We start from the raw sequence: 27,584 nt of genomic DNA on the forward strand, positions 1-27,584 counted from the left end.
GAGGTGGGATTAAGCTCCATCTCCTGGAGAGGGGGTGGGTTATCTATATATATTATTCAGAATTGTAAATGGTAAAATAATAAAATTTAAAATAAAAAATAAAAACTGTAGGAAAGATTTGTCCCTTCTCTTCCCTTTATTCAATCATTTATTTATATCACTCTTGTTTCCTGTATATTTATTTTGTACTTTGAGTTATAATCCATTTTCCATTTTTTGTGGGCACTTCTTTACTTTCTGGTATTATAAGACACTCCAGGATCCTCTTATACTTCCCCTACCTCAGCCCTAAAATCAGCCATTTCTCCAGGGAGCCATGATTCCTCTTGGAGAATGGTATTTAGAAACCAAGCTCTGGATGCTGGTTGTGCTTGCTGCTACTGGGTGTCATTGCTTCTGGGCAGATGGACAGTGGACAGAGCTAGAGAATTTAATACATGTATGTGTGCTAAGTCATATTAGCATATATCTGTCATTGTTCCTGGGTCTGTCACTTTGTATATTTGTTCAGTTCATAATGACATTCATGATTCTAATCCAGTATGTAGTAGGATTTTTACGTAGCATCTTTTTTTAAATTTTTAAATTGTTTAATGTTTATTTTTGTGAGAGAGAGAGAGCGAGAGAGAGCGTGCGCGCATGAGTGGGGGAGGGGCAGAGAGAGAGAGAGGGAGATACAGAATGTGAAGCAGGCTCCAGGCTCTGAGCTGTCAGCATAGAGCCCGACATCAGACTCGAACTCACAAACTGAGATTATGACCTGAAGTCAGGTGCTTAACCCACTGAGCCACCCAGGTGCCCTTATAGCATCTTAACCTCTGAGTATGTTCTGGCAAAGTAAACACAGTGAGAAAGTTTTGTGATATAGAATGGCTAGATAATGATGTATTAACCAAGGTGGTGATTTTCTTTTATAATAGATTAATTACTTCTAAGTAATTGAGAGGTCGGTATAGTTTTTCTGTATTTACTTTCATGATGTTATAAATGTCTTAACTTTTGCAGCATTCTGTATTCAGACATGCATATTTAATTCAATATAATAGGTTATTGGCATTTTATTTATTTTCTTTTTTTCATTCATAAGTTGAATGCTGTACTCCCTTTTAGCAAACCAATATAAGAAAGAGAAACCAGGCAGCTCTTCAGTTTTCTCATTTGTAAATGGTAATGATAATTTCTACCCCAAGATACTTTAGTGAAGAATAAATAAATGTATGTATTTGAAACTGCCTTGTAAATTCTATGTGCTAACTTAAGTTAGAGAATATATGTTAGAATTGCCATCATTGAGCAAGATTTGTTTAATACATTTACTTTGGTATAATTTTTAACATGTATTGTAGTCAGAGACATCCCAGAGTTGATTCTTTATTCTGATTTTATAAACTGTCACAAAAAGAATCTCTTGTTAATTCACATTATTGAGCTCTTACTATATGTTAGGCACAAAACAAACATTAGCTAGCTCACATGCAAAGAAGATTTAACAACCTAATTCCTAACTTAGCATTTTATTTAACTCTTAGCATTAATGGAAACTAGATAGGAGTCAAATTTAATGGCCTCCTGTAAGCCTTTTTACCATTTGTTTTGCATTTTAATGAATCCTGTCACCCTGGGTGGCTCACTATTTAGAGGTCTGTCTCAGCCTTGACAAGATAGTTTTGTGGCCCCAGTGACTCCTCATCCTCACCCTGAGGTGGTATCGCCTGTTGGGATCCAAGCTGTTCCCATCTAGGTGCTTAGGGAAGATTTAGTGAACAAAGAAATGAAGGCAGGAATGGGACCAAGTCTCTGACAGTTGTAGATTAAAGTTCCATTTTCAAAAAGAATACTAAATAATATAGGCCTATCTGGTGCTATGGGAAGCAGCAGGGGATACCTGGTTTTTCTTTTCAGGGCTAAAGACACTGTCCCCCATCCCTGTCCTCTTCTTAGTCACTTCCCCAAAGCCCTAGCAGGAAACTCGCTTACTAAGCCACCTGCTTATTATGTTAACTTTCTAGGTACCACGGGATTAGAGCATTAATTAACTAATTAGGTATTGAATTCCCTGAAAGCCCACTGTAAAATTAGTGTTCGAGACTGTGGGTAGTACCCGTTATATTGGGCAGCATATTAATACCACATTTCTCTGTATAATTTTTATTTTAGGCTGAGGGGAAGATAACATTTTTTAATTACCTAATATGTGTCAGATACAATGCTGGGTACATTACAGTGTGTAATTTCACTTAATTAAAAGGAATAGACATCATCTACATCTTACAGATGATAAAATCAGGGTCAGACTGCCAGTAAATAGCAGAGCTGGTCTTTGAATCTTGGTCTTGCTGACCTTAACGGCTGTGACCTCTCTACTGTGTGGAACATTGTAAGGTAAAGCTAAGTCATTTTACTCTTCTAATAAGGTACTTTGCATCGGAATATCTTGAAAGATTATAGTAACCTTTACTGTATTTTTTAATACAAGAGCTTGAAAAAGCAGATATTAAATTTTTATAATATATTGTGATGTCAGATGCCACATTTCTTGAACAGGGAGTTAAATGTGAACTCTAATTTTCTTTTCCTTAAAACACATTTATCAAAATTTGTCATTTATCTGTAGGAAAAGAGAAAAGAATCCCATGGATATATTTGACATGGCTAGACATCGGTTGCAAGCTCCTGTCAGAAGACAGTCACCTAAGGGCTTAGATGCTACTACTTTTCAGAATATTCATGACTTCAATGAGTTGAAAGACAGAGGTGAGTAGAATGCTGCTGTTTTAAAGACACAGCCTGTGTTCTACCCATATTCAAGTATTTATTTGTATCCTTTTTCTAAAGTAGTTTCATTTATAATACATGTTTTAAACGATGATGAGTAAGATGATGAGTAAACTTCCGTATACTCTAGTTCTTCAGTATCCGAACGAAGCTTTAGTGTATCTCTTTTCTTTTGAAGAGCATAGAGCTGTTAAAGCCTGTCAGGAGTGGATTCAATCAGGTAGAATGAGAAGAGTGTCATTAATGAAAGGTGGACAGAGCAAGATGAGCTGAGGAAAGAAACTGGGAAGGAACAGCCAGAGTGATTGGAGGAAAAGCAGGAGAATGTGGTATCCTGAAAGCTAAGGGAAGAGTGTGTCAAGGAGAAGGGATCATGTAAGATGAATATTGCAAAGTGTCAGTTGGATGAGATGTCACTGGTGACCTCAATTAGATCTTTTTTGGTGAAATTATGGCATCAGAAACCAATTAACTTTGCAATGAGGATTGACTAGGAGGCAAAGTGTTGAAGGCAACCCTTGGAGGAAGTTTGGCCAGGAAGGGGAGGAGCAAAGGGTCCAGGTCTGGGGAACTTGTTAGGATGCTAATATGAAGGGCTGTCACTGGGGAAGAGGTGTGAGATACAGAAGAGAGAGAGAATGATGAGAGCAGGGTCCCTGAGGAGGCAGGAGCAAATAGAGGATTTTTGAAGGAAGAAAGTAGAGAAGATTTGATAAAGCACTTAGAAGGAGGAGAGAAAGCTTAGTAGGGAAATAGATTGCCAAGATACACAGTGGCCTGGGAGATGGAAAATGTGTAGAGGAGCCAAAATGTGTGTTATATGTGACTTTCCTTTTGGACCATTTAATAGAGCAGGTATTGGAGTCAAGGGGGCAGAGATGGATGTGTGATCATATGATCTATACCAGAATTTAACTTTTCTTCTTTTTACTTTTTTGTAAATGTTTGTTTATTTGTGAGAGAGAGAGAGAGCAAGCGAGCATGAGTGGGGGAGGGGCAGAGAGAGAGGGTCTTCATTTTACTTTTAAGAGTAAGAGCTATTATTGAGAGTTTTGAAAATACAGATAAAGAAAGAGGGAAAAATCACCTTACTCAAACCACCTAAATATAAACACCATTCTTATTTCAAGTCTTCTTTCTGAGCCTAATTAAAGCAAAAAGGGTAAAAATAAGATCTAAGTGTTAATTTTTCCTTTTGTTTTTCATTTATACTTACAAGTGTCATCATTTACATATACTGTAGCTTTTTAATTCTATTATTGTTGACAATTTACTGTATGCAGGAATTGTATTAAGCCCCAGTGGGTCTTGGGGCACCTTGGTGCCTGTCAGTGGAGTATCCAACTTTTGCTCAGGTCATGATCTCACGGTTCATGGGTTAGAGCACCAGCACAGAACCTGCTTTGGATTCTGTGTCTCCCTCTCTTTCTGCCCCTCCTCTGCTTGCATGTAGGTAAGCTCTCTCTCTCTCAAAAATAAACATTAAAAAAAATTATTGGTGTGCTTGGGTGTTTCAGTCAGTTAAGTGTCTTACTTAGGCTCAGGTCATGATCTCACGGTTGGTGAGTTAAAGCCCTGCATCAAGCTCTGTGCTGACAGCTCAGAGTCTGGAGCCTGCTTCAAATTCTGTGTCCCCCTCTCTTTCTGCCCCTCCACCTGCTTGTGCTCTCTCTCTGTCTCTCAAAAATAAATAAATGTTTGGAAAAAAACAAGCCAGTGCATCTCAAGAATTTGGTCAGGGGATCTGTGAGGTCAAAACTGTTTTTATTCAGGGCACATGGGTGGCTCAGTTGGTTAAGTGTCCAACTTCGGTTCAGGTCATGATCTCACGGCTCATGAATTCAAGCCTTGTGTTGAGCTCTGTGCTGACAGCTCGGAGCCTGGAACCTGCTTCAGATTCTGTCTCCCTCTCTCTGCCCCTCCGCCACTTGCGCTCTCTCTCTCTCTCTCAAATATAAATAAACATTAAAAAAAACCTTTTTATTATAAATTAAGACATTATTTGTCTTTTTTATTTTTATTCTCACGTGTGTATACAGGTTTTCTGGAGGTTACACAGCATCTGATAACTTCATTGCTCTGATGCTAATACTACAGTGTGTTTGTGTGTTCTCATTTTTAAATTTTTTTTTTTTTAGTTTAATTTCTAATAAAGTTTGTGTATGTGAGAGACTTAGATAAAAGCTCTTAGGGGTCCTCAAAGATCATGAGATCATGAGAACAAAAAAGGTTTACACCACAAATTGAGCCACTCATTTTCCCTATGTTATTTCCACATTGAGTCCTTGTTCATCATGTGACTCAGTTGTTGATATCTCTTGTTTTTACAGAGAGGAAACAGAGTCTGAAAGTGGCAAAGTCAGGGTCTATCCAATCCAAGTTCATGTGTCCAGTCTCTTCTGTTAACTTTGTCCTTAATCATTTTCTAATTCTTAGGCATTCAACATAGTTCCCATTTTTTATTATGTTATACTATTACATTATTTTGATAATTTTGGTAACTTCTGATCATAAAGCTTTTTATATATTTAGGATCAATTCTTTAAATTCTATCCCAGAAGTGTAATTAGTAGATCAAAGGGAATAATAGTTTCAGGGCTTTTTAATGTATGTAGTATATTTTTGTTCTCAACATTTAAAAATTAAGGTTTAACATTTTCATTCTGATCAATTAATATTCTTGAATTGTGGCATAGGTGAATTCTTAGACTGTCATTTCCTCCACTAATGACATCTCTCTCCTAAAGTTCCAGCCAGTCTACATTTGTCTTGCTTTTTGCATGATACTTGCAAGGGTTAAAATTTTAATTGGCCAGTAACATTATATTTTCATTTTTTCAGTATATTTTAGGGATTGGCTGTGATTACAGTGTTTCATGGCTGCCTGAGTTATAGCCATATGACTGACTGCTTGGACATAGTTGCCTAGCTATGTGTTTGGGGTGGGGGGTATCTTCGGGAGTGGGATGGTAGGAGAATGCCTAATAAGTTAGTGCTTGTTCTGGTGAGGGTTTCCTTATAATGTTGGTAAGTTTGTGAAAGGGCATCTATTTAAAGAAAATTAATTTCATGTTCTTTAGTTTTATGATAATTTTAGTATCTTTTGACTTTAGTGATATTTTATTATTTATATTCTTTGATTTTGAAATTAGGTTATTCATATGTTTATAGTGAAGTTTAATAAAATTTCATTTGGAAACAAGATTGAACTTAGCTGTATATTTTTGTACTAGATTCAGAAACACGAATTGATCTGAAATTTATGTACCCGGATCCTCCAAGAGATCACCACACCTTAGAGATTCAGCAGCAAGCCCTGCTAAGAGAACAGCAGAAGAAACTGAATAGAATAAAGATGCAGGAAGGTGCTGAAGGTAAGAAATAGTCATTACTATCTCAAATAGTATCAGTGAGTTGTTTTTTGTTGTTGTTATTGGCTTTTTTCTCTCTCTGGTATTGATTTCAGTTCCAGGCAATTTCCCTGCACTGGTGGCTTTATGCTCACATGGCTCTTGTGGCATATAGTCCCAGAAAAATACAGGTCCCAGGGAGGGCTCTGATTGGTGTGGCTGAGGTATGTTATCCATGTATGAGAAGGGCCCAGCCATTCACTGTAATGAGGAAGATTGAGCACCTTGGCTAGGTCAGGTGACATCTGCAGCAAGAAGTAGGAACCAAGGGAAGGAATGCTGGGGCATTTCTTTATCATGCGTGTCTGCCAGGTTTTGATACGACATAAAGTTTGTACAGTACCAGACTGGGCTGTGAACATGTTTTTGTATAATCAGCCAGTCAGCAGATACTTACTAAGTGACTACCGTGAGCACAAATACGCATATCCAGGGGATGTGGTGATGAAGGAAATAATGCTACTGCTCTCTAGGAGCTTATACTTCGGGGGAGACATTAGCTGCTAAATAAGCATTAAGTGTGATGAATGCTGCAAAAGAGAAATCTAGGGTCCCTTGGGAGTGTGGAACTAGGGGTGGGGGAGCATCTGGTAGCAGAGTGGAGCAGCTGCCTCAGTATTTGTGCTCCCTGTTGATCCAGTGACCCTCACACATATTTCACCAGCTTTGCTAGCCTTCAGGCCACTGAGAGTGGCCATAGAAAATGAGTTGTACAAACGCTATAGTCTGGTAACAAGAATGAGAAGACATGGTCCTACCAGTTACTTTTAGGAAAATTTAAGACCCTAACTTTGGCAGGTTGATCTGGCCTGCAGGATCTGAGGAACCTTTTTTTGACCATGAGACAGTATCACAGGAGTAAGGGGTATACCACTTTAGGCCCAGGTCAAGACTTTGATAAAGATTGATATAGGGAAAGTCTTTCCTCTATCTTGTACAGAATTTTTCACAATGGTCTCATAGATCACCCTCTGACGGCAGAGTAACCCAAATGCTATGATAAATACTAGGCATGCCATCAGAGAAGAGAAAAGCAAATACGTTGTTCAACCTTTACAAGCATTTTGGTGGAATTTTCCCTTAGGAATTCCAGCTGATGATCTGATCTGGTGTGATCTTGGCAAATTAGGCTGATTAACCCAAAAATAGTCCCCAGGTAGATTCAGATGTGTTTTTGCGCTGTGGGTATCCATAGCAACATCTGCCACCTTCCAACAAACAGTATGATGACTTAATTCATAAAAATATGGTTTAACTATAAAACAGTCACAAACATGGTATAAAATATTCTAAGAGCCTGGGTGGCTCAGTTGGTTAAGTATCTGATTCTTGGATTTTCGGCTCAGGTCATGATCTCATGGTTTGTGAGGGCAAGCCCTGTGCCGGGCTCCGTACTGATAGCATGGGGCCTGCTTGGTAATCTCTCTTTCTCCCTCTCTCTTTCTCTGCCCCTACCCTGCTCTCTCCCTCTCTTTCTCAAAATAAATATTAAAAAAAAAATTCTAAGAAGGAATACAGGCTGTCATTCATTGGTAGAGTATTTATTCCCAATGGCAGGTTCTAAAGGACAAAATGCACTATTCAGAGGAACACATAGGAACACTGGTCAGATCAAAGAGGGACCTTTGGTATACATGATCCAGAATATTTGCCCCTGGAACCAGAAACCTAGAGCTGAACTAGCCTCCTTCAGTTCATGTGAGGGGCCTGTGTTTAACTCCACTCAGCAGATTTCTACACAGATTGTGGAAGTATGAAAGAAGATGGTGAAGAATTCTGCATTATTTTCTCTTTCTGTAGGCATCAGTTTCAAGTTCACAGTGATTTTACAGTTTCTATTCATTAATGTGAATGGAAGAATTTTATTCAATTAAAATGGATGCTTAGTTATATTTATTAATAAGTAATATCTTAACATAATTGTAAAATGTGATAGTTGAAAAAGAATTTCTAATAGAGCACTAGCTAGTTACAAAAGATATTCTAAAATTTTTTTTTAAATTTTATTTTAGAAAATCTGTTTTTAATGTTCATGTATTTTTGAGAGAGAGAGAGAGCATGCTAGCTGGGGAAGGGCAGAGAGAGACAGAATCTGAAGCAGGCTCCAGGCTCCGAGCTGTCAGCACAGAGTCTGACGCAGGGCCCGAACTCATGCCAAGATGTGAGATAATGACCTGAGCTCAAGTCAGATGCTCAACTCACTGAGCCACCCAGGTGCCCCGAAAAATTTTTATTTTAAAATGTTTTCTAACTTTTTTTCTCCATTAACTGTAGTTGACTTGGATGCTATCCCAAGTGCTAAAGTACGGGACCACAGAATGGTAAGAAACCACTTATTTTTTTACCACAATTTTTCAGGTTAGTTTTTGGGGGATAAAAAATTTTTAGAAATATGGTGAGTAATCCAGTTTTGAATATTGAATTAAGAAAGAAATTAAATATTGTCTCATCCATGTAGTGGGTAGTAGAGATATATTAGTATAATACATAGAAAATATATTGTTATACAAAGTATATTGTGGCATTGGATCTAGGCTCTTCAAGTTGGTCTGTTTTTAATCGTGTGACTTCAGGCAAGATATTTAATCTTTCTGTGCCTTAGCTTCCTGATCTGTAAAATAGGATAGTATTACCTCTGAGGGTGGCTATAAGTAAATTATTATTTGCAAGGCACTTAGAGATAGGCCTGTCACGTAATTTCTATATAAATGTTGATTAAATAAATGAAAAATAGTTTGGGTTGTTGTGGGGATTAAGTGAGATAATGTATTAAAAAAGCCTTTAGCATAGAGCCTGGCCCATAATAAGTGCAGCGTGTTTGCTGTCAGTATGAGCAGCAGTGGAAGTAGGAGTTTATTATATAAATATTGGTGAGGTCTATTAAGAAAGAAAGCAAGGTAAGGGTGTTACTCTTATCGTGAGGAGGTGAAATCTGTGCAGAGACTGAATAAAGGGAAGGAATGAGGGGCCCCTGGGCAGCTCAGTTTGTTAAGCATCTGACTCTGGATTGTGGCTCAGGTTCCTGAGATCAAGCCCTGCATTGGGCTCTGTGCTGACAGTGTGGAGCCTGCTTGGGATCCTCTTTCTCCCTCTCTCTCTCCCCCTCTCTCCCTCTCTCTCTCTCTCTCTCTCTCTCTCTCTCTGCCCCTCATGCATGTGTGTACATGTATTGTCTCTCTCAAGTAAACACTTAAGAGAAGGGATGAGCTGCTTTCATGCAACAAATATGTATTGAATACTTACTGTGGAGCAGATAGATGGTGCTAGGTGCTGGGGGCACAGGAATGAACAAAAATCCCTGCCCTCTGAGGGCTAGCTTTCTGTTAAGAGGGAGAGACAATAAATAAATATATAGTATGTTAGATTGTGGGGCTCTGGAGAAAAATAATAGCCTGGAAAGGGTGCTGGGTGTCCTGGGGTAAGAGAGTTTACAATGTTGGGGGGCACCTGGGTGGCTCGGTTAGGTGTCCGACTTTGGCTCAGGTCATGATCTCGTGGTTCATGAGTTCAAGCTCCACGTCAGGCTCTGTGCTGACAGCTCGGAGGCTGGAGTCTGCTTCAAATTCTGTGTCTCCCTCTCTCTCTGCCCCTCCCCTGCTCACGTTCTCTCTCTCGTCTCTCTCTCTCTCTAGTCTCTCTCAAACATTTAAAAAGAGGGTTTATAATGTGAAATACAGTGGGCATGAAAGGCTTCATGGAGGAGGTAATATTCAAATAAGGACATCAAGGAAGTGGCTGTGTGAATTAGCAGGGGACACATCTGGAGGAAGCAGCTTCTAGGCAGTGGCCCTGGGCAAGAGTAGGCTTGGTGCATACAGGAAGCAGTGACCAGGCTGGGGAGGCTGGAGAACCATGAGCAGAGTGGGTAGAGTGGTGATGGGCTGGACTGCAGAGCCTCCAAACTCATCACAGGGTTTTGCCTTTTACATTGTGCACATGTTGAGAAGCTTCCAGAGTTTTAGAGCAGAGTAGTGACACATGGCTACTGCTATAATCTAAGTGATTTAGCCTGGGGTAGGAGTAGTGGAAGTGGTCAGAAGTGGCCAAATTTATGTATGTATGTATGTTTATTTAGAGAGAGAGAGAGAGAGAGAGAGAGAGAGAGAGAGAGAGAGAGCGCGCGCGCGCGCATGCATGCAGAGGAGGAGCAGAGAGGGAGAGAGAGAGAATCCTAAGCAGTCTCCTTGCTGTTAGTGCAGAGGCTGACGCGGGGTTCCAGCTTACAAACCGTAAGATCATGACCTGAGCTGAAATTAAGAGTTGGACACTTAACCAACTGAGCCATCCAGGCACCCCAGAAGTGTTTGGATTTATTTTGAAAGGAGACCTGAAAGGATTTTGACATATTGGTTCTAGAGTATGGGGAATCAAAGGTGGAGTCAAGGGTTCTGGTTGGGAGTTGACGTTTATAGCAGTAGGAAGGCAGAAGAAACACATTTGTGGGGGGAGAGATTTACGAACTTAGTTTTAGACATGGTAAGTTTTGAGATGCCTATTAGACAAACAGTTGGAACTGGCAAGTAGCAGACAGATAAGTTCAGGGGAAAAGATTGGGGTTGGAAAGAAATTTAATCTTCACACACATGAATGGCAGAAACAGTATTGCCCCCATTTTCAGATTATAAAGATAAGGCTCAGGTAGGCTGTTTTAGTAGCCCAGGGTTACCAGTTGGTAGCTGTTGGTACTTAGTTTTGAACTGATAATGATGTTGCTAATAGCTACCATTTACAGCGTGACCACTGCTCACCTGTGCCAGATACTTGATATTTATTTCTCTAAAGTTCACAACAAGGTGTGCTTATCCCTATTTAACATATGAGGAAACTGCTAGCACATGGCCACGCAGTCAGTAAGCTGCAAAGCCCAGATCTGAAACCAAGGTGGTCTCAAGAGCTCCTTTGTCCCTGTACCACACCTATTCCTGAAGATTCTGTAGGTCAGTAGGTTTCTCTGTGTGTGGCAGCCACATTTCTCAGTGAAAAGATATCGAAATTTAACAGCTGGGATTTTGATTAAAATCCTGGATTAGTGGGGCACCTGGGTGGCTCAGTCAGTTAAGCGGCTGACTTCAGCTCAGATCATGAACTTGCAATCTGTGAGTTTGAGCCCCACGTCAGGCTCTGTGCTGCTAGCTCAGAGCCCGGAGCCTGCTTTGGATTCTGTGTCTCCCCCTCTCTCTGCTCCTCCCCGCTCATGCTCTCTCTCTCAGAAGTAAATTTAAAAAAAAATTTAAAAAACCCTGGATTAGTAACACTGTATTTTGCTGAGTAGAAACTTAGCATAAGCCAACAGTTTATCATGGCTGTTACCAAAAAGCTAATAAATTTTGGGCTCCTCATCTTCCTAGAAACTGGATTATATAGGAAACACAAATGAAAGTGGGGCAGGTTGTCATGGAGAAGATAGAGCTTGGGTGGACTTGGATCACTTTTCAGTTATGTGAAGGACTGTGATGAAGAACAGAGAGGTGTGGCGATAAGTATGCCATGCTAGGGACACCTGCTCCAGACCATTTGGTAAATATTAGATGCTGTTATTTTCATGCTAAAAAGTAAAAGCAGAATCAATAGGTGTTAAAAAGGAAAGTTAAATGCAGTATATGGAAGAATTGAGTGAAAGAGAAGAACTTTGTGATAATCAATGCTGTGTATCAGTGGAATGTATTTAGAAATTAATGGATAATAGCTCTTTGGTGGTGCATTCTAGCACATCCTAAAAATCTGGTGGGGAGGTGGTGTCAGGTGACTTTAGGCTCCTTCTAGCATCTAAGGTGATACTATTCTCTGTATGTAAATCTGCTAATCCCTTATTTGAGAGCTCATTACAAGCCCAGTCATAGTGTTATTTTGTTTCCTACTCTTCTGTTCTCTCTACATCTGTGCTATACCTGTGTGACCACTGCTGTCAGACAGGGCTTTCCTTGTCTGGGGGCGTGCTCCTCTCTGTCCCCCATGGCACTGTGATCCACTCCACAGTAGAAACTCTTACTCATCTTTGTTCCTGGCATGGAGGAAATAGTGCACTACACAGATTTATTGAAAGAATGAGTGGGTCTTGGCGGTGTTTAAAGACCTTTTAATTTTAATTGTGAACCTCAGTAGACAACCCCTTTCCTGGGGTAGACCTCTGGGTGGCTCAGTTGGTTAAGCATCCAGCTGTCAATTTTGGCTTGATTCTTGATCTGGATTCTCTTTCCCCCTCTCCCCAACTCATGTGCATGCTCTCTCTCTCAAAAATAAATAAACTTAAAAAAATTTATAAAAAAGGGCCTTTCTTGTATTTGGGGGACATTGGAATGTGGTGTAGGAAGGAAGCAGCCATCCTTTTTTGCTAATTTTGGGAACAGTGTGGAGACATGTGCCTCTTGGTAAAAGTTTGTTATTTTTCCATACAATACTAATAAAAGTTGTTTATGTATGATGTTTCTTTTAGCTTAGAGAGCACGCTGATGACTTTTTGAAAACTTCATTACTGGAATCTGATAGTGCTTTTATTGGTGAGTATATTTATTTTACGGATCTAGTTATTTAAATCTTAAACATTATATTTAAGTACTTTTTTCCATATTTACAAAATCACTACTCTTTGTTTTACAAGGTGGTAAAAAGTGAATATTCTGTTTTACTAACTAAATAATTATCAAATTAATCTTAAAAACTCTAATCTTCAAAACTTTATAACTAAAATGAACTTTAGAAGTCATAGAAATGGTTCTCACAAATCCCTGTACATGAATTTTCATAACAGCTTTACTTCTAATAGCCAAAGCTGGACTCAGCTCAGATTTCCTTCAATAGGTGAGTAGTTAAACTGCAGTACTTCCATACTATGGACTGCTACTAAGAGATCAGTATCAAGTGCATTTTATCAGTGTCAATATCCTGGGTGTGAGATTATTGCTCTTGTTTTGCAAAACAGTACCATTGGGAGGAACTGGGCAAAGTGTATAAAGGACCTCTACCATTTCTTAAAACTGTATGTGAATCTTTCAATTTTAAAAAGTCCTAAGAATATATATTTAGTAGTTTTTTAAGTTTGTTTTGTTTTGTTTTATGAAAACAACTATAAAACTCTTATGAAATAAAATAGAAATATCTATTTCATGGATTGGGAAACTCAGTATGGTTTAAGACCGTGGTTCTTCCCAACTTGATCTACAAATTCAGTGCAATCCCAATCAAAATTTATGGATATCAACAAACTGATTCTAAAGTTTATATGGAGGGGCAAAAGACCCAGAATAGCCAGCACCATATGGAAAGAGGACAAAGATGAGGACTAACACTACCTGACCTCAAGACTTACTATAAAGTTACAGTAATCAAGATGGGATGGTATTGGTAAAAGAATATACAGATAGATCATTTGAACGGAGTAGAGTCTAGAAATAGACCCGAACAAGTATAGTCAACTGAAAAGAGCAAAGGTAGTTGCAATGGATAAAAGATGGTCTTTTCAATAAATGCTGCAGAACAACTGGACATCTACATGCAAAAAAATGAATCTAGACACGGACCTTACACCCTTCACAAAAATCAACTCAAAATGGACTATAGACCCAAATGTAAAATGTAAAGTTATAAAATTCCTAGAAGATAGTAGAGGAGAAAACCTAGAAGAACTTGGGTATAGTGATGACTTTTAGATACAACACCAGGCATAAGCCATGAGAGAGAGAAATTGGATAAACTAGACTTCATTAAATACTAATGCTCTGTGAAAGACCATCGCAAGAGAATGAGAAGACAGGCCCAGACTAGGAGAAAATACTTGGCAAAAGACTTATCTGATAAAGGACTGTTAGCCAAAATATACAAAGAATTCTGAAAACTCAACAATAAGAAAGAATTAAAAGATGGGTGAAAGATACAAACAGACATTTCACTAAAGACTTACAGATGCCAAATAGGCCCTTGAAAATATGTCTTTAGGGAAATGTAAATTAACAACGAGATACAACTATTAGAATGGTCAAAATCCACAGGAACTCTCACAGCTGATGGGAATGTAAAATGGTACAGCCACTTTGGGTGTTTCTTAGGAAACCAAACATACTCCTTACCTTTCAATGCAGCACTTATATTCCTTAGTATTTACCCAAAGGAGTTGAAACTTGTGTCCATACAAAAATCCTCACCAAGATACTTACAGCAGTTTTATCAGTAATTGCCAAGACCAGGAAGCAAACAAGATGGCTTTCAGAAGGTAAATGGATAAATATACTCTGGTACGTCCAGACAATGCAATATTAGTGCTAAAAAGGAATGTGTTATGAAACCATGGAAAGACAGAGGATCCTTGAATGCTTACCAGTGTAAAAAGCCAATCTGAATAGGCTACATACTGTATGATTCCAACTATATGACCATCTGGAAAATACAAAACTATGGAGGCAGTAAAGAAATCAACAGTTGCCAAGGGTTACAGTAGAGGGAGGAATGAATAGGTGGTACACCGAAGAGTTTTAGGGCAATGAAGCTGTTCTGTAGGATACTGTCATTGTGGATACAGGTCAAAACCTATGTAATGTACAACACCAAGAGTGAAGCCTAATGTAAATTCTGGATATTGGGTGATAATGTATCAGTGCAGGCTCATTGATTTCAACAAATATACCATTCTGGTGGAGGTTGTTGATAGGTAAGCTATGTGTGTGTGGACAGGGGTATATAGGAATTCTCTATTTTCTACTCCATTTTACTGAACTTAAAGTTCTTGTAAAAAAAAAATAGTATATATATTTTAAATAAAGCAAATGAATTAGTGGTGGGGTATATATAGAAGTCAGAAAACTTTATTTTTTTTTATTAAAATTTTTTAATGTTTATTTTTGAGAGAGAGAGACAGAGTGTGAGTGAGGGAGGAACTGGGGATGGGGTGGGGGGGAGGGACACAGAATCTGAAGCAGGTTCCAGGCTCTGAGCTGTCAGCACAGAGCCCAATGTGGGGCTCGAACTCACGATCCATGAGATCGTGACCTGAGCTGAAGTTGGATGCTCATCTGACTGTGCCACCCAGGTGCTCCGAAGTCAGAAAACTTTATTTTTGGAGTTTTAGAAAACCACATCTTATTAAATAAAATGTAGCTATTGCTGCCTTAAAAAAAGAACAACAACAACAACAAACCCAGTACATTTTAAATATCAGAAATTTGAGTATCACTTATAGGGATAAATGATAGTATTGTATCAATGTTAAATTTCCTGAATGTGATAGTGGAATTGTAGGCTTAATGTAGGAGACAGTCCTTGTAGATAGTATGTGCTCAAGTATGTGGGGATGAAGTGTCATGATACCTGCAACTTACTGGTTCAGCAAAAACCAGCAACAACACCCTCCCCCCTCAAATAGAAATGAGGAAAAATAAGAAATGGTGATTTTAGGTATTTGTTATATTTACAACTTTCCTTCAGGTTTTTTTTGTTTGTTTGTTTGTTTTTTTAATAAGGAGTTGGGGAAAAAATTCTAAATGTTATAAGCTATTTACCTCCATGGTCACTAGAAAGGCTGTAATTAAAAATATAATACCAAGTGTTGGTGAGGATATGAAGAAACTAGAACCTTCTTACTATGTGAAATGGTAGAACCACTTCTGAAAATGGTTTGGCAGTTACTCAGAATGCTAAACATTAAGTTCCATGTAATATCCAGCATTTAACTCCTAGGAATATACCCCCAAAGAAATGAAAATGTATGGCCACAAAGACACGCACATGAATGTTCATAGCAGCATTAATAATCACCAACTAGAAACAGTTCAAGTGTCTATCAGCTGGTAAATGCATAGATAAAATGTGATGTATCCATATGATGGAGCAGTTATTCAGCAAGAATGAATTGATACATGGTACAATGTAGAAGAACCTCAAACATATTATGCTGAGTGGAAGACACAAAATATTACATTGTATAATTCCATTTATATGGAATCTCAGGAAAGGTAAATCTCCTGAGATTGAAAGCAGATTAATGTTTACACGGGGCTGGGCAGGTGGGAGTTGTGATTGCATGCAAGCAAAGGGAACTTTTTTGAGGTGACAGCCATGTTCTAAAACTGGGTGGTAGTGATGACTGCACAATTCTAGAAAAGTTATTGAACTATGTACATTTATGGTAGCTGAATTTTATTATATGTAAATAATATCTTAAAGCTATTAAAAAAAAGAGAGTCTTGGTTTAGCTCTGAGTAAAAAGATGTGAAATGGTGCATGTTTAAGACTTCTTTTTGTGTGGTCCTCCTAGGTGCTTATGGTGAAACATATCCTTCCATTGAAGATGACCCCCTCCCTCCACAGTCACAGCTGCCCTCTGCAAGGGAGCGCAGGAGGAACAAATTGAAAGGACTGGACTTTGTATGTATGAAATGTCTTTCATTTTTTTCCCTTTTCAGTTTAGGAGTGAGAGGTGTGGTCCAGTAAACAATGAGCACTTGTTCTGGAAGAGATAGCCCTAGGTCTGTATGTAGGCTTTACCACCAAATAGTTGGCTGACCTGAGGCAGGTCATTGAACTCTGGTACCTTGGCTTCTTTGAGGTAGTATTTTTCTGTCTCTTCGTGTGAGTACAAGTCTAATAGTGCTGGCACAGAATGTTCAGTAATGTTCATTCCACACCCTAATCTTCCTCTTTCTCCTTTGCGGAGTATTTAGATTTCAGAGAATGTACAAGAAGCAACTGATAAACATTTATTGAAAAATCTGCTGTATCTTTTTAGGCATGTACTGTATAGGTTTCTTCTATTTTGGTCAGATAACTTGCCCAAGGTCACATTAGACAGCAAGACTGATATTCAGCCCATATTCTTCTCATAGGATGTTTGTAAATGTTTTTACAGTGTAGCTAGTAAAAAGCCTTTGTGACATTGTTGAGATATGTACTTTGTTGAGTAGACAACTTTGGGCAGTTTCTTAAATTTCTTTCCCCAGCAACCGTTAATTTACTTTCTGTTTCTATAGAGTTGCCTTTTCTGGATACACAGAAATGAGATGCGGTCATTTGTGACTGACTTCTTTTTTCTTTGAAGATTCAGCATGTCAGTACTTGCCTCCTTTTTATTGTTGAATACTTCTTTGTATGGATATTCCATTTTTTTTTCATTTATCCATCATTTGATGGACATTTGTGTTTTTTCCATTTTTTTGTCTGTTAGGAATACTGCTTTTAAAACATTTGTGTTCAGTTTTTAAAAAAAATTTTTAAACTTATTTAGAAAGAGAGCGAGCGAACAGGGGAGGGGCAAAGAGAGAGAAACCAAAACAGGCTCCACGCAGTTAGCACAGAGCCCAACATGGGGCTTGAACCCACAAACTGTGAGATAATGACCTGAGCCGAAAGCAAGAGTCAGACACTCACTTGACTGAGCCACTCAGGTGCCCCATGTGTACAAGTTTTTTAATGCTTTTGTATTCTGTTGCATAAACACCTAGGAATTGAATTGTTGGGTTATAGAGTTAACTGTGGCCCACATTTTGAGGAACTGCCAGACTGTTTTCCAAAGTGGCTATACCATTTTATACTCCTAGCAGCAGTATATGAAGGGAAGCCAGGTGTTCGGTATCATGGCCACCACTTGTTACCGTCTCTTTTATTATAGTCATCCTAGTGAGTGTGATGAAGCAATATATCATTGTGGGTTTGATTTGTATTTCCCTAAGATGTTCAGTATATTTTCATGTGCTTCTTAGCCATTGGTGTATCTTTGAAAATATGTCTATGCAAATCCTTTGTCCATTTTCTAATCAGGTTGTCTGTTGTTTTGTAAGTTCTTTATATGTCTAGACACAAGTCCTTTACTAGATATATGATCTGCATATTTTTCTTTAATTTTGTGGCTTTTACTTTCTTGATGGTGTCTACTAAAATAGAGCAGCTTTTAATCTTGACGAGGTCCAATTTAGCAGTCTTCTATTGCTTGTACTTTTGGTATTTTATCTAAGAAACCATTACCTAACCCAGTTATCATGAAAATTACTTCTGTGTTTTCTTCGAAGGAATTTTACAGCTTTTGCATTTTTTTTTTAATGTATTTACTTTGAGAGAGACAGAGACAGTGTGAGTGGGGGAGGGGCAAAGAAGGGAGAGATCAAATCCCAAGCAGACTCAGCACTACCAGCACAGAGCCCGATATGGGGCTCGAAACCAAGAGCCAGATGCTTAACCTACTGAGCCACGCAGGCACCCCTATAGCTTTTGCTCTTAAATTTAAGGCAGTGATCCACTCTGTGTTAACTTTCGCAATTGATGTGAGGTTTGGGTTCCAAATTCATTTTTTTGTATGTGAACAATCCAGTTGTTCCAATATTTGTTGGAAAGATATTCTTTCCCCTAGTGAATTTTGTTGGCTCTTTTCTCCATAAAGGTAAAGGTTTATTCCCAGGCTCTCATATCTATTCCATTGATCTGTAGGTCTGTCTTTATGCCATTACCACCGTGTCTTGATTACTGTAGCTCAACTGATTCTTACCCCGTTACTTCAATTTTTACCTTTTGGGTCTTACAATTCCCCACTTTCACCCCAGCCTGATGGCATTTAAATATAATCACAAATGCTATACCTTCATCTGAGCCTGCATGAATATAAAAACCAGGAGTTAGAATATAAATGCTACAGATTTCCATTTTATTTTGGTCATCACACTGTACACTTATTAGGGGCAAGAGTATTTTTAGATTCACTGATTTATTAACATTTTATGTTAACTAATGATTGTTTCTGAAATTCCATTTTCTAATTACAGGATAATGGTCATCCTAATGTACCACCAGATGGTCTGTCTTTGAAATCTGTGTCCAGTATAAACATTGATCAGCTTAGAACGAGAAATGAAGAACGGATGCGAAGACTGAATGAATTTCAGAATAAACCGATTAATACAGGTAAATGGCCAAGCTTAATAGACTGTATACATAGCACATTCTGTAAGAACTGAAACCTGTTTCCGTGGGAGTTTTCACTGATGGCTGGGGTCAGGGGATAGAGGAAGGAATTCTGAAATCTCTTTGAATTGTAAGGACTAGAACCACAGATACCATCCAGGAAAACCTCGACTTAGGATCAATTTTGCATCAGATTCTTTCTACCAGAGAGGGTACTTTTTTTTTAGTGGATTCTAAACAGATGAAGTTTTTACTAAATGTATCTAGGCTTTGCTTTCACCAGGGAAAATGTATTAGTTTCGTTATCTCACCTCCCTTATTGAAGTTAGAGATTGTTAGAAATTAACTTCACAATTTTTTTTTTTTTACTTGCCTTTTGATGCCATAGAGCAAAATAGCCTCAGGTTAGTATTTCTTTTTAGAAGCCATTGTTTTCTTTTTTTTTTTTTTTTTATTTTTATTTTTTAAATTTTTTTTTTCAACGTTTATTTATTTTTGGGACAGAGAGAGACAGAGCATGAACAGGGGAGGGACAGAGAGAGAGGGAGACACAGAATCGGAAACAGGCTCCAGGCTCTGAGCCATCAGCCCAGAGCCTGACGCGGGGCTCGAACTCCCGGACCGTGAGATCGTGCCCTGGCTAAAGTCGGACGCTTAACCGACTGCGCCACCCAGGCGCCCCAGAAGCCATTGTTTTCATTAGGAGCTTCACTGTCTCATTGCTTTGGTGATCAGCAAGTTAAAGCGTGTTCACCAAGCACAGGCAGGCAGGATGGTTCCTTAGGCAGCTACTGACCTCCCTGTATTAGTTTTAGCAAATAGCAGAGTGGTCTTTTGGGACAATTCCTGTTAGTCTGTAAACCTACATCCAATAATTTTCTAAAAGCAATTTTCCTACCTTTAACACTTTATTAATTTAAAACTACACTCATACAATTGGCAGCAGTCCAGGTGATATAAATTGATGGAGCCATACTTTTCATATCATACCTGAAAAAATGTGGATCAACGGGAAAACAATTCTTTTAATGTGTACCGAGGATTACCTATTCCTCAATTTCTTTTAGAACCAGTAAGGAGAATTAATATTTAATAGGAATATATTTAAATAATTGAGAGAAAATAGAGCATTTGAAGAATCTCTTTCAGAAGGTTTTCAGCTTCTAAACTGTAACATTGTCCTTTCAAACAGGAGCTTTTTGGTGCGATGTGGATTGATTGCTCATTAAATTGCCTGCACATGTCCCTTTGCTGGGCTAATCCTTCACAGACCGGGAGATGTAATTTAAAAAGATTTTGACATCACAGAGTAGGAAGACAGATTTTCCTATTATATCTAGTAAGTAAAAATACAGATAAAGAAGTTGAACACATTTAATTAAAGAATGAACTCTAAATTAGGGACTTGCTAATGGAGAAGACCCCAACCTCCTAGATTAGGTGCAGGAATGTAAATAATTTCATCCCCTGTCTGGTGCTTTCCTTAAAATGACTTTATTTCTTTATAGCATTGTTAAAAGGTTCGGAGTTATTTTTAAAGCTTTGTAAGGTTGCTTACACTTCTACCAACACCTTACCTGTCTGGCGCCATCTACTTTGCTATCTTTGGAATTCCTGTGGGTGATGGTACCATGGAGTCAGTCAACTTATTCACTTGGCCGTTTTTTCTTTTTTTCCCTGACCTCTAAAATGAAGCATCTGGGGGCGCCTGGGTGGCTCAGTCGGTTAAGCGGCCGACTTCGGCTCAGGTCATGATCTCACAGTTCCTGAGTTCGAGCCCCACGTTGGGCTCTGTGCTGACAGCTCAGAGCCTGGAGCCTGTTTCAGATTCTCTGTCTCCCTCTCTCTGATCCTCCCCTGTTCATGCTCTGTCTCTCCCTGTCTCAAAAATAAAACGTTAAAATGAAGCATCTGGACAGGACAGTACACTGTAGAACACCATAATATGGAGAAATGCGGGGCTGGAACGGGTTAGATGACAAGAGATCTGTGTTCATGTCACCTCCTTGCCACCAGTGTTACCTGAGTCATGTCCCTCTTGCCTCCTGTAGACGATGAAAGTTCACTGGTTGACCCTGATGACCTGCTGAAGCACATGGGAGATGATGGATCAAACTCTGTAGCGACTGAGCCCTGGCTCCGCCCAGGCACCTCAGAAACACTGAAAGGATTCATGGCAGAGCAACTGAACCAGGAGCAGCAGCAGGTTCCTGGAAAACTAGGCATTTTCAATTGGCAGGGCCTGTCTACTGCCCACGGTTAAATAAATCTGTATTGGGATCCAGCAGTGCCTTTTAAGGTGAAAGGAATGTTAAATCTGAACCTTTGGTAATATGTGTGCTACTTTTGGTCACTACCTGAACGTTACACAAGTTCCATCTGTATATAAGGTGTATTTTTCCCATGATGATGTATATGATGTACATAAAAGGCCATGATTAATTTATATAATGTAGAATTAAATAGAATTATTTTTGCACAATTTTGCCATACATTAGGTGGTAATGAACTCTTGGAATCAACTACCATATGTGCATTATTAAATTCTCGTAAGATAAGGTGAATAAAACAAGTGTCTTAACAGTACTGCAAAACCTGAATACTCTTGTTTGTACATTTGCCATTGTTCTCGCGATTCAAAATGATTCGCTTGATAAATACATTGGTTGTAATTGTGACTTTCAGTTGCTAGGTAATGAATCACATGTGCTAGCTACTTCCATGTTATTTATAGCTACTGATTCAGTACAAATGATGGGAATCCTAACCGATTTCATTCCCACGAGCCATACACTATCACATCTTTCTGCCTCTATTTTTCTATGAATGAAGGCATTATATTTACTGATTAATATGACTTTACTACTTGATAGAAATAAATTTTTATTGCCAATGTCAATTTCTTAACTGGAACTGAGGTTCTAAACAAAGTGTTTTAGAAGTTGAAGACAGACAAGAACACCCAGGGGTCGACAGAGACTGGAATCCTTGCTGCACCGCCATGGACCCTTGGATAAGTGAGTCAGTCTGTCTAATCACTCCATTAAATGGTACCTTTGGGAAGTAATTCTTTGGTTTTAGCACCATGACCACTGAGAACACCCCCAGATCCTACTTCTTGCACATTTCCATTGGAACTATTGGACAAGTTTACCTCGTGTGAAATTTTACCATTGTAAATTTTAGCTGCATATAAATCTTAATTTTGTACCCTAATCATTGTTTACTTCACCGTGAAGATTTTTCCTCTCCTATCTTCATTTCAAAGTACCACGAAAGCCTCTTGTCTCCTCTAAGGAGAGTCCTGGTACCATAAAATAAACCACCGGTTCCCAGCTCTAGCATCCAGCTGGGCTTAAAGAGGGCTGTGTCTTGGGGGCACTTTTATAAATGCATTGTTCAAAAACTCATTATCTAGAAGTATAAACAGTTATCCCCCCCCCCTTTTTTTAATGCCATTGTACCACACAACTCAAACGGACTCCTAGGACACACAATGTCCCCTGGCAAATTGCCCCAAAGGGGACTTCAGCTCTTTTAGCAGATAGTATAGCCTTATTTCAGGTTATTACTACACAAAATGTTAACGGTTGAGAAGGCAGGATCCCAATGCCAAAAGCTGGAACGAAAATGTCAGAATTAACACTGAATTTGTAGTTCCAGCCAAGAATATTCCTAAATTCAGCTTTTAACAAAGAAAAAAAAAAAAAAAAATCAATGAAACATGGGGCTGTGGATTACACAGGGTTTGATTGCACTGATGAAATAATCCAAAAACTTTATTGACCTATAACCTGATTAGAATATGCCAGATGAGAATCAATATTGTACAGAAAGTTGTACAGAATTTTTTACATAGAAAACTTTACATCTGTACCATATACATTTTATCCATCTGAAAAAATTTTCTACATCCACTGTTAATACGGAATGCTTGACAATCTTGTCTTTTTTTTTAACCATCAGAGCACAATTCACAGTATGAATACATTTCCAGTAAATCTAACTTCCCCAAACCATGCCAGATTTGTTATTTTAACATATTCAACATTAAATTCTGTACATAGAGTAAAATCTACATCAAGCCCCTCCACCCAAAAGAAAAAAGAAAGTGACAGCAACCTAGATCATTTTGCAGTGATTCAAGTTTCAATCCATGAAGGATCAACTCTATTTTAATGGCTCATCTTTTAGAGGCCCTAAGAGAAGTATATTACAGGTAGTTAAGTCAGTAGGAGTATTTTCTACCTTTTTTGTTGTTGTTGATCATGACAAGTGTCAGCCACAACAGCTTCTGGGCATGTCAAACCTTGAAAATGACCCACCCCTCAAAAGGGCAAAACCAAAATCCCCACAAAATAAAAAAGAAAGTTCAACCCAAATGTTTAGTGCATTTGACAAAATATTATAGGTATTTAGCAAATGAATAAGAAAATAAAGAAATTAAAATAAAACAGTGCAGGAAGAACTATATAATGTTTAAAGATTTTTATATTACAGACCTGCATCTCTGTACATTTTTCACAGAAGGATGATTACCAGTATCTCAGATAGCCTGAGTGTGCAAAAATCTTCAGAATAAGAATACCATAGTTGCTAAATATCTTTTACCATGAACAATAATTTCTTCTTCTCCCCCAACCCCAATTATAAACATTTTATCCTTCAAAATACAGCTCTCCTGAGTTGTACTTCTTGCAGAAGTTCAAATCTTTACATCTATAGTTCTTTGGGTAAAGTTTTGCTTCCACACCTGCCAAACATATGTGGGGCTCTCCCTGCTGCCAAGGACAGGGAAGGACACATGAACACAAGCGGACACTGTGGAAAGAGGCTTTCTGCTCAACATGAGCCCAACATGACTAACAGAATCCACCAGATTACTAATAGGGACTGGAGCATTGCAAGTTTGAGTTATAGTTCTGAGCATCTTTACCAGTAACCCTCAGACACTGCAATTCGGAGAAACCATTTTTCAGGTAGGAAACCTCAGCTCCGGGGTCCTTTTAAAGAGCGGAGGGATGTAAACGCCAACAGAAAAATACCAAGTTGCCATCATTGCTTGTTTATTCCAAGTTCCTGTTCAGGTGGCTGTGATATCTGAAAAACTACTCCAATTCGCAGAAAAAATCTTCTAAGAACAGCACGAAGTTCAGGAATCAAGTCAAATTGCATAATTTCACATAAGAGAGGGTAGTAGAATGACGCGTGAGCCTTAAACTGGGGGTGGAAGGGGTAAGAATTTCTCAGTTAGTAGTGCTTGCATTCCAAATCACAGAAGCTCAAAATGCCTTTAGAGTCAAACCATTTTGGGGCCTGCACCAATCAGTGAAGACAGAGGAAATACATCTGCATAAAGCAGTGACTATATTGATTATGGAAACTGAAAGAGATACTTCTCTTTAAAAAGAGAAAAGACTTCAAAAGACTTAATACAAACATTATTCACTTAACCTACCCTTATTTTGGAAAACATTTTCTATTATAGTTCCTTGAACTTATGGTAAACTTCTAGTATTTATCATTGTTTTTCCTGGATAATAAGCAAAAGTAAGACCAGCGGGAATCACAGTTGAGTTTTTACAAGCTATGGGTTATTGAAACTACCTTATTTGTTAAAGAAATTTCTAATTTTAGGGAAAATACCTTACTTGTTAAAGAAATTTATAATTTCTACCTAATGCTACAATGTAAAATATGTACTCTTCAGGCAAAGATTATACATTCCACAATTACGGTCTTTGCTAGACTTCTTTAATTTCTGAATACAAGTCACCTGCCTGTTCTCTCTCCTGCTCCCCACACCCCACGAGGGACAAAGAAGCAGTGTGACAGACTGTGGCACGAAAGCTTGTGGAATCAGACGGACTACGCTTTGGAGTCCTTCCTGGCCCCGTGGCTGCTCATGCCTTAGGTCACTTCTCTAAGCTTTATCCAGCCTGGGAGTCAGATGGGAATGCATGTGGACCAGAGCATATGACTTGGGATGAACATCTGTATGGCACCAACTGACACTGCGCGGCCTCTGTGGGGTCCCATGGCTCAAATCTCAGGCCACCTCACTGCATTTTTAAACCTATTCAGGGATCACAGCAACCCGCTTCCATTTATGTGAGCTAGTTTCGTTTTAAAAGTGAAATACGTATTTTTGCCAATCTGACATCTGTATTTATATTTATAGTTATGTATTTTTAATTTATCTTCATTTCTACTTTCAAATTCTCAAAGGGATTTATGGCCCATTCACTAGGGGCTCTGTGTCACATGGAACCGATAAATATGCCAAAGGAATGGCTGAGGCCTGGGGCCCAGAAATAGCCTTGGGTAGGGGGCAGAGTACAAGCCAGGGGTTGGGCAGAACAGCAGTTTTCAAAATGGGGCCAAAGGAGAGACTTCAAGGGTCAGGATGGAAATTGCACAGTGTGGGGGAGTCAGTGGCTTGTCAAGAGTGTCCTAAAGATTCTGATTCCTTCCTTACTGAATCCGCTACAGAGTCACTAATTAGAGAACAAAGCAGGGTAAGGAGGGAGAAGAATGAAGGGCCAATGGGCACAAGGGCCGCGGCGGCCCAGGGCAGAGCAGCACTGTGGCCTGGACCTTGCTTGACCTACCTCTGAGCAGTGGGTCTGCTACCCTGTGCCCCTGCCTCCCACTTGAGTGTGCTGCTGCTCAGGCTAGAAATGCAGGGCTGGAAAAAAATCTCTCATACTTACCCTATTATCACTTATCTTTAGAACTTTAGTTAGAAACAAAAGCAGTAAGTTAGTCCAGGCTTCCCGGTGACTTTCTGATGTTAGAGTAAGGAAGTAACTTAGGGCTTCACTGCAGACACTGTAACAGAAAAGGCTCATTTTACATGTGCTTATGTACCTGCTGCCATGGATGTTCACAGATCAAGACCAGCGGGGACAAGGTGGATAGGGACTTTACTATTAGGAACTATTTAGATTCTGTCTGCAAACTTTACTAGATTGTCAACATAAATGTGTGCTTTTCCAATTAGGAAGAAAATCAGACATAAGAAGCCACTGTAGTTTATCAGGAAATTCACATTTTACTCAAAGTCTCACTGAATTTCGGAGCCCCTGTGCAGTAGCACCTGCCCAAGCCTGGCGTCAAGAAACTTGGGCTGAAATTTGGGGTGGCTCTTCCCTTTACTCACTGTGAAGGTGTAGATACTCTGGGTCTTAGGAGTCTCATCAGTAAAATGGGCAAATAGGGATTAAGTCATCTCTTAAAATTCTAAAATGTATTTAATTGGTCTCTGAGAACATCTGTTCCCTGTGAACACACAAAAGTATCATGCAGAAGACAGCATTCTTTCTGAATGACATGATTCTCAGCATGAACTTGAAATTTAAGTCGTCATGATGTAAAAAGTGAATGCAAAAAAAGTAACACTAACAAAACTCTAAATATTTAACTGAATGCAGGCAGGCAGGTTTCACTTTCACAAAAGATCAGTTTGTGAAAATGGAGTTATGTGGCATGAAAAAGCCTAAAAATGACGAAGTTTTAACTTTTAAGAGAGCACACTTTTTCCTTTGTCCAGCAGCAGCAACAGACATGATTTGCTCATGTCCTCCCCAACTGTGCACAAGTACGTTCATCTAGGAGACTGTATTTAATTTTCACAATCTCTTCCTTACACTCTAATATTTGCATGGCACTGCAGTGGGGCTGGGCTGTGGACTCTGCCCCGAGTGCAAATCTAGCGGTCCTTTCCTACTCTGTGCCATGGAGCCATGTGAATCAAAGACAGAAACTCAACCAAGAGTCTTACTTTAAAAGTCTTTGCTGGACCTCTTCCCAGGCACTAACCCGGCTCTCGTCCATGTACATCCGGAAGAGAATGCGCAGCCCACAGGCCAGGCTGCTCGTCTCCTGCTTCAGAAGGTTAGGTTTGGATTTGCCTTTGAAACCTGCAGAAAAGGGAAGTTTCCAGGATTAACTTGGGAAGGCATCTTACAGAAAGAAAGGCAAAAGAGCCTCATGCGAGGGCACATTTTGTGTCACTCAGCTGTGTCAACTGCTGCTTACAAAGCAAAGCTACCCTAAGCCACAGCAGCCTGAGCCCAGGATCTCAGCACCCCTGAGGTGGCCCACAGGGACAGGAGTGCACAGAGAAGGCACACCCCAAGACTGTGAAGGCGGCCAGCTTGGGCTGGAGACTCGGCAAGAAGGCGATCTCTACGTTTAAAATTTCCTCCTCTTTCAAGCTGGGGCCAGGAAATACAAAGCAACGTTTGGGCTGGGAAAGTGGAACTCTTCAAATGAAACTGCCCTGATGAGCTCCAGATAGCCTGCGCCAGGGCTCCTGGATGAACAGGGCAGACCACTCAGCATGGAGATGGTTTTCCAAGGTCGTCAGCAGTGCAAAGTGCCCACTGCGTATGGACACACGGAGCCTGGTGGCTTTAGCAGGAGAATTCCCAGTTGAAAGGTAGAAACAACTTCGGTTGAACTACTCTTTCCAGAAGTCAGGTTGAAGAGGGAAGAGGATGAACAAAGCCATGAGCTTAA

At 39.3% G+C, this 27,584-nt stretch overlaps 2 protein-coding genes across 18 annotated transcripts in view; one reads left to right on the top strand and one right to left on the bottom strand.

Annotated features, from left to right (window-relative positions):
• The window catches only part of CSPP1 (centrosome and spindle pole associated protein 1), a 154,168-nt gene extending 132,208 nt beyond the window's left edge, over positions 1 to 21,960 (top strand). For 10 of the 15 annotated variants that reach the window (XM_060610672.3, XM_060610677.3, XM_060610675.3 and 7 more), the window contains 7 exons: positions 2,615 to 2,754; positions 6,009 to 6,149; positions 8,460 to 8,506; positions 12,619 to 12,682; positions 16,429 to 16,538; positions 18,923 to 19,061; positions 21,113 to 21,960. In XM_060610672.3, coding sequence (XP_060466655.3) covers positions 2,615 to 2,754; positions 6,009 to 6,149; positions 8,460 to 8,506; positions 12,619 to 12,682; positions 16,429 to 16,538; positions 18,923 to 19,061; positions 21,113 to 21,324 — 853 coding nt within the window. In that variant the 3' untranslated portion in view covers positions 21,325 to 21,960. Of the gene's footprint in view, positions 1 to 2,614; positions 2,755 to 6,008; positions 6,150 to 8,459; positions 8,507 to 12,618; positions 12,683 to 16,428; positions 16,539 to 18,922; positions 19,062 to 20,253; positions 20,401 to 21,112 lie in introns of those variants that run through there. The other 5 variants (XM_060610676.3, XM_060610681.3, XM_078441466.2 and 2 more) reach the window with 3 other exon arrangements.
• An 862-nt stretch (positions 21,961 to 22,822) lies between these two features.
• ARFGEF1 (ARF guanine nucleotide exchange factor 1) overlaps positions 22,823 to 27,584 on the bottom strand; it is a 149,792-nt gene continuing 145,030 nt past the window's right edge. For all 3 annotated transcript variants that reach the window (XM_060610667.3, XM_060610668.3, XM_060610669.3), the window contains 3 exons: positions 26,845 to 26,983; positions 25,775 to 25,892; positions 22,823 to 24,281 (listed from right to left, as the gene is read on the bottom strand). In XM_060610667.3, the coding sequence (XP_060466650.1) occupies positions 24,117 to 24,281; positions 25,775 to 25,892; positions 26,845 to 26,983 (422 nt within the window). In that variant the 3' untranslated portion in view covers positions 22,823 to 24,116. The remainder of the gene's footprint in view (positions 24,282 to 25,774; positions 25,893 to 26,844; positions 26,984 to 27,584) is intronic.

This window comes from Panthera onca, chromosome F2 (assembly GCF_046562875.1).
Source record: "Panthera onca isolate mPanOnc1 chromosome F2, mPanOnc1 haplotype 2, whole genome shotgun sequence".
Taxonomy (NCBI): Eukaryota; Metazoa; Chordata; class Mammalia; order Carnivora; family Felidae; genus Panthera; species Panthera onca.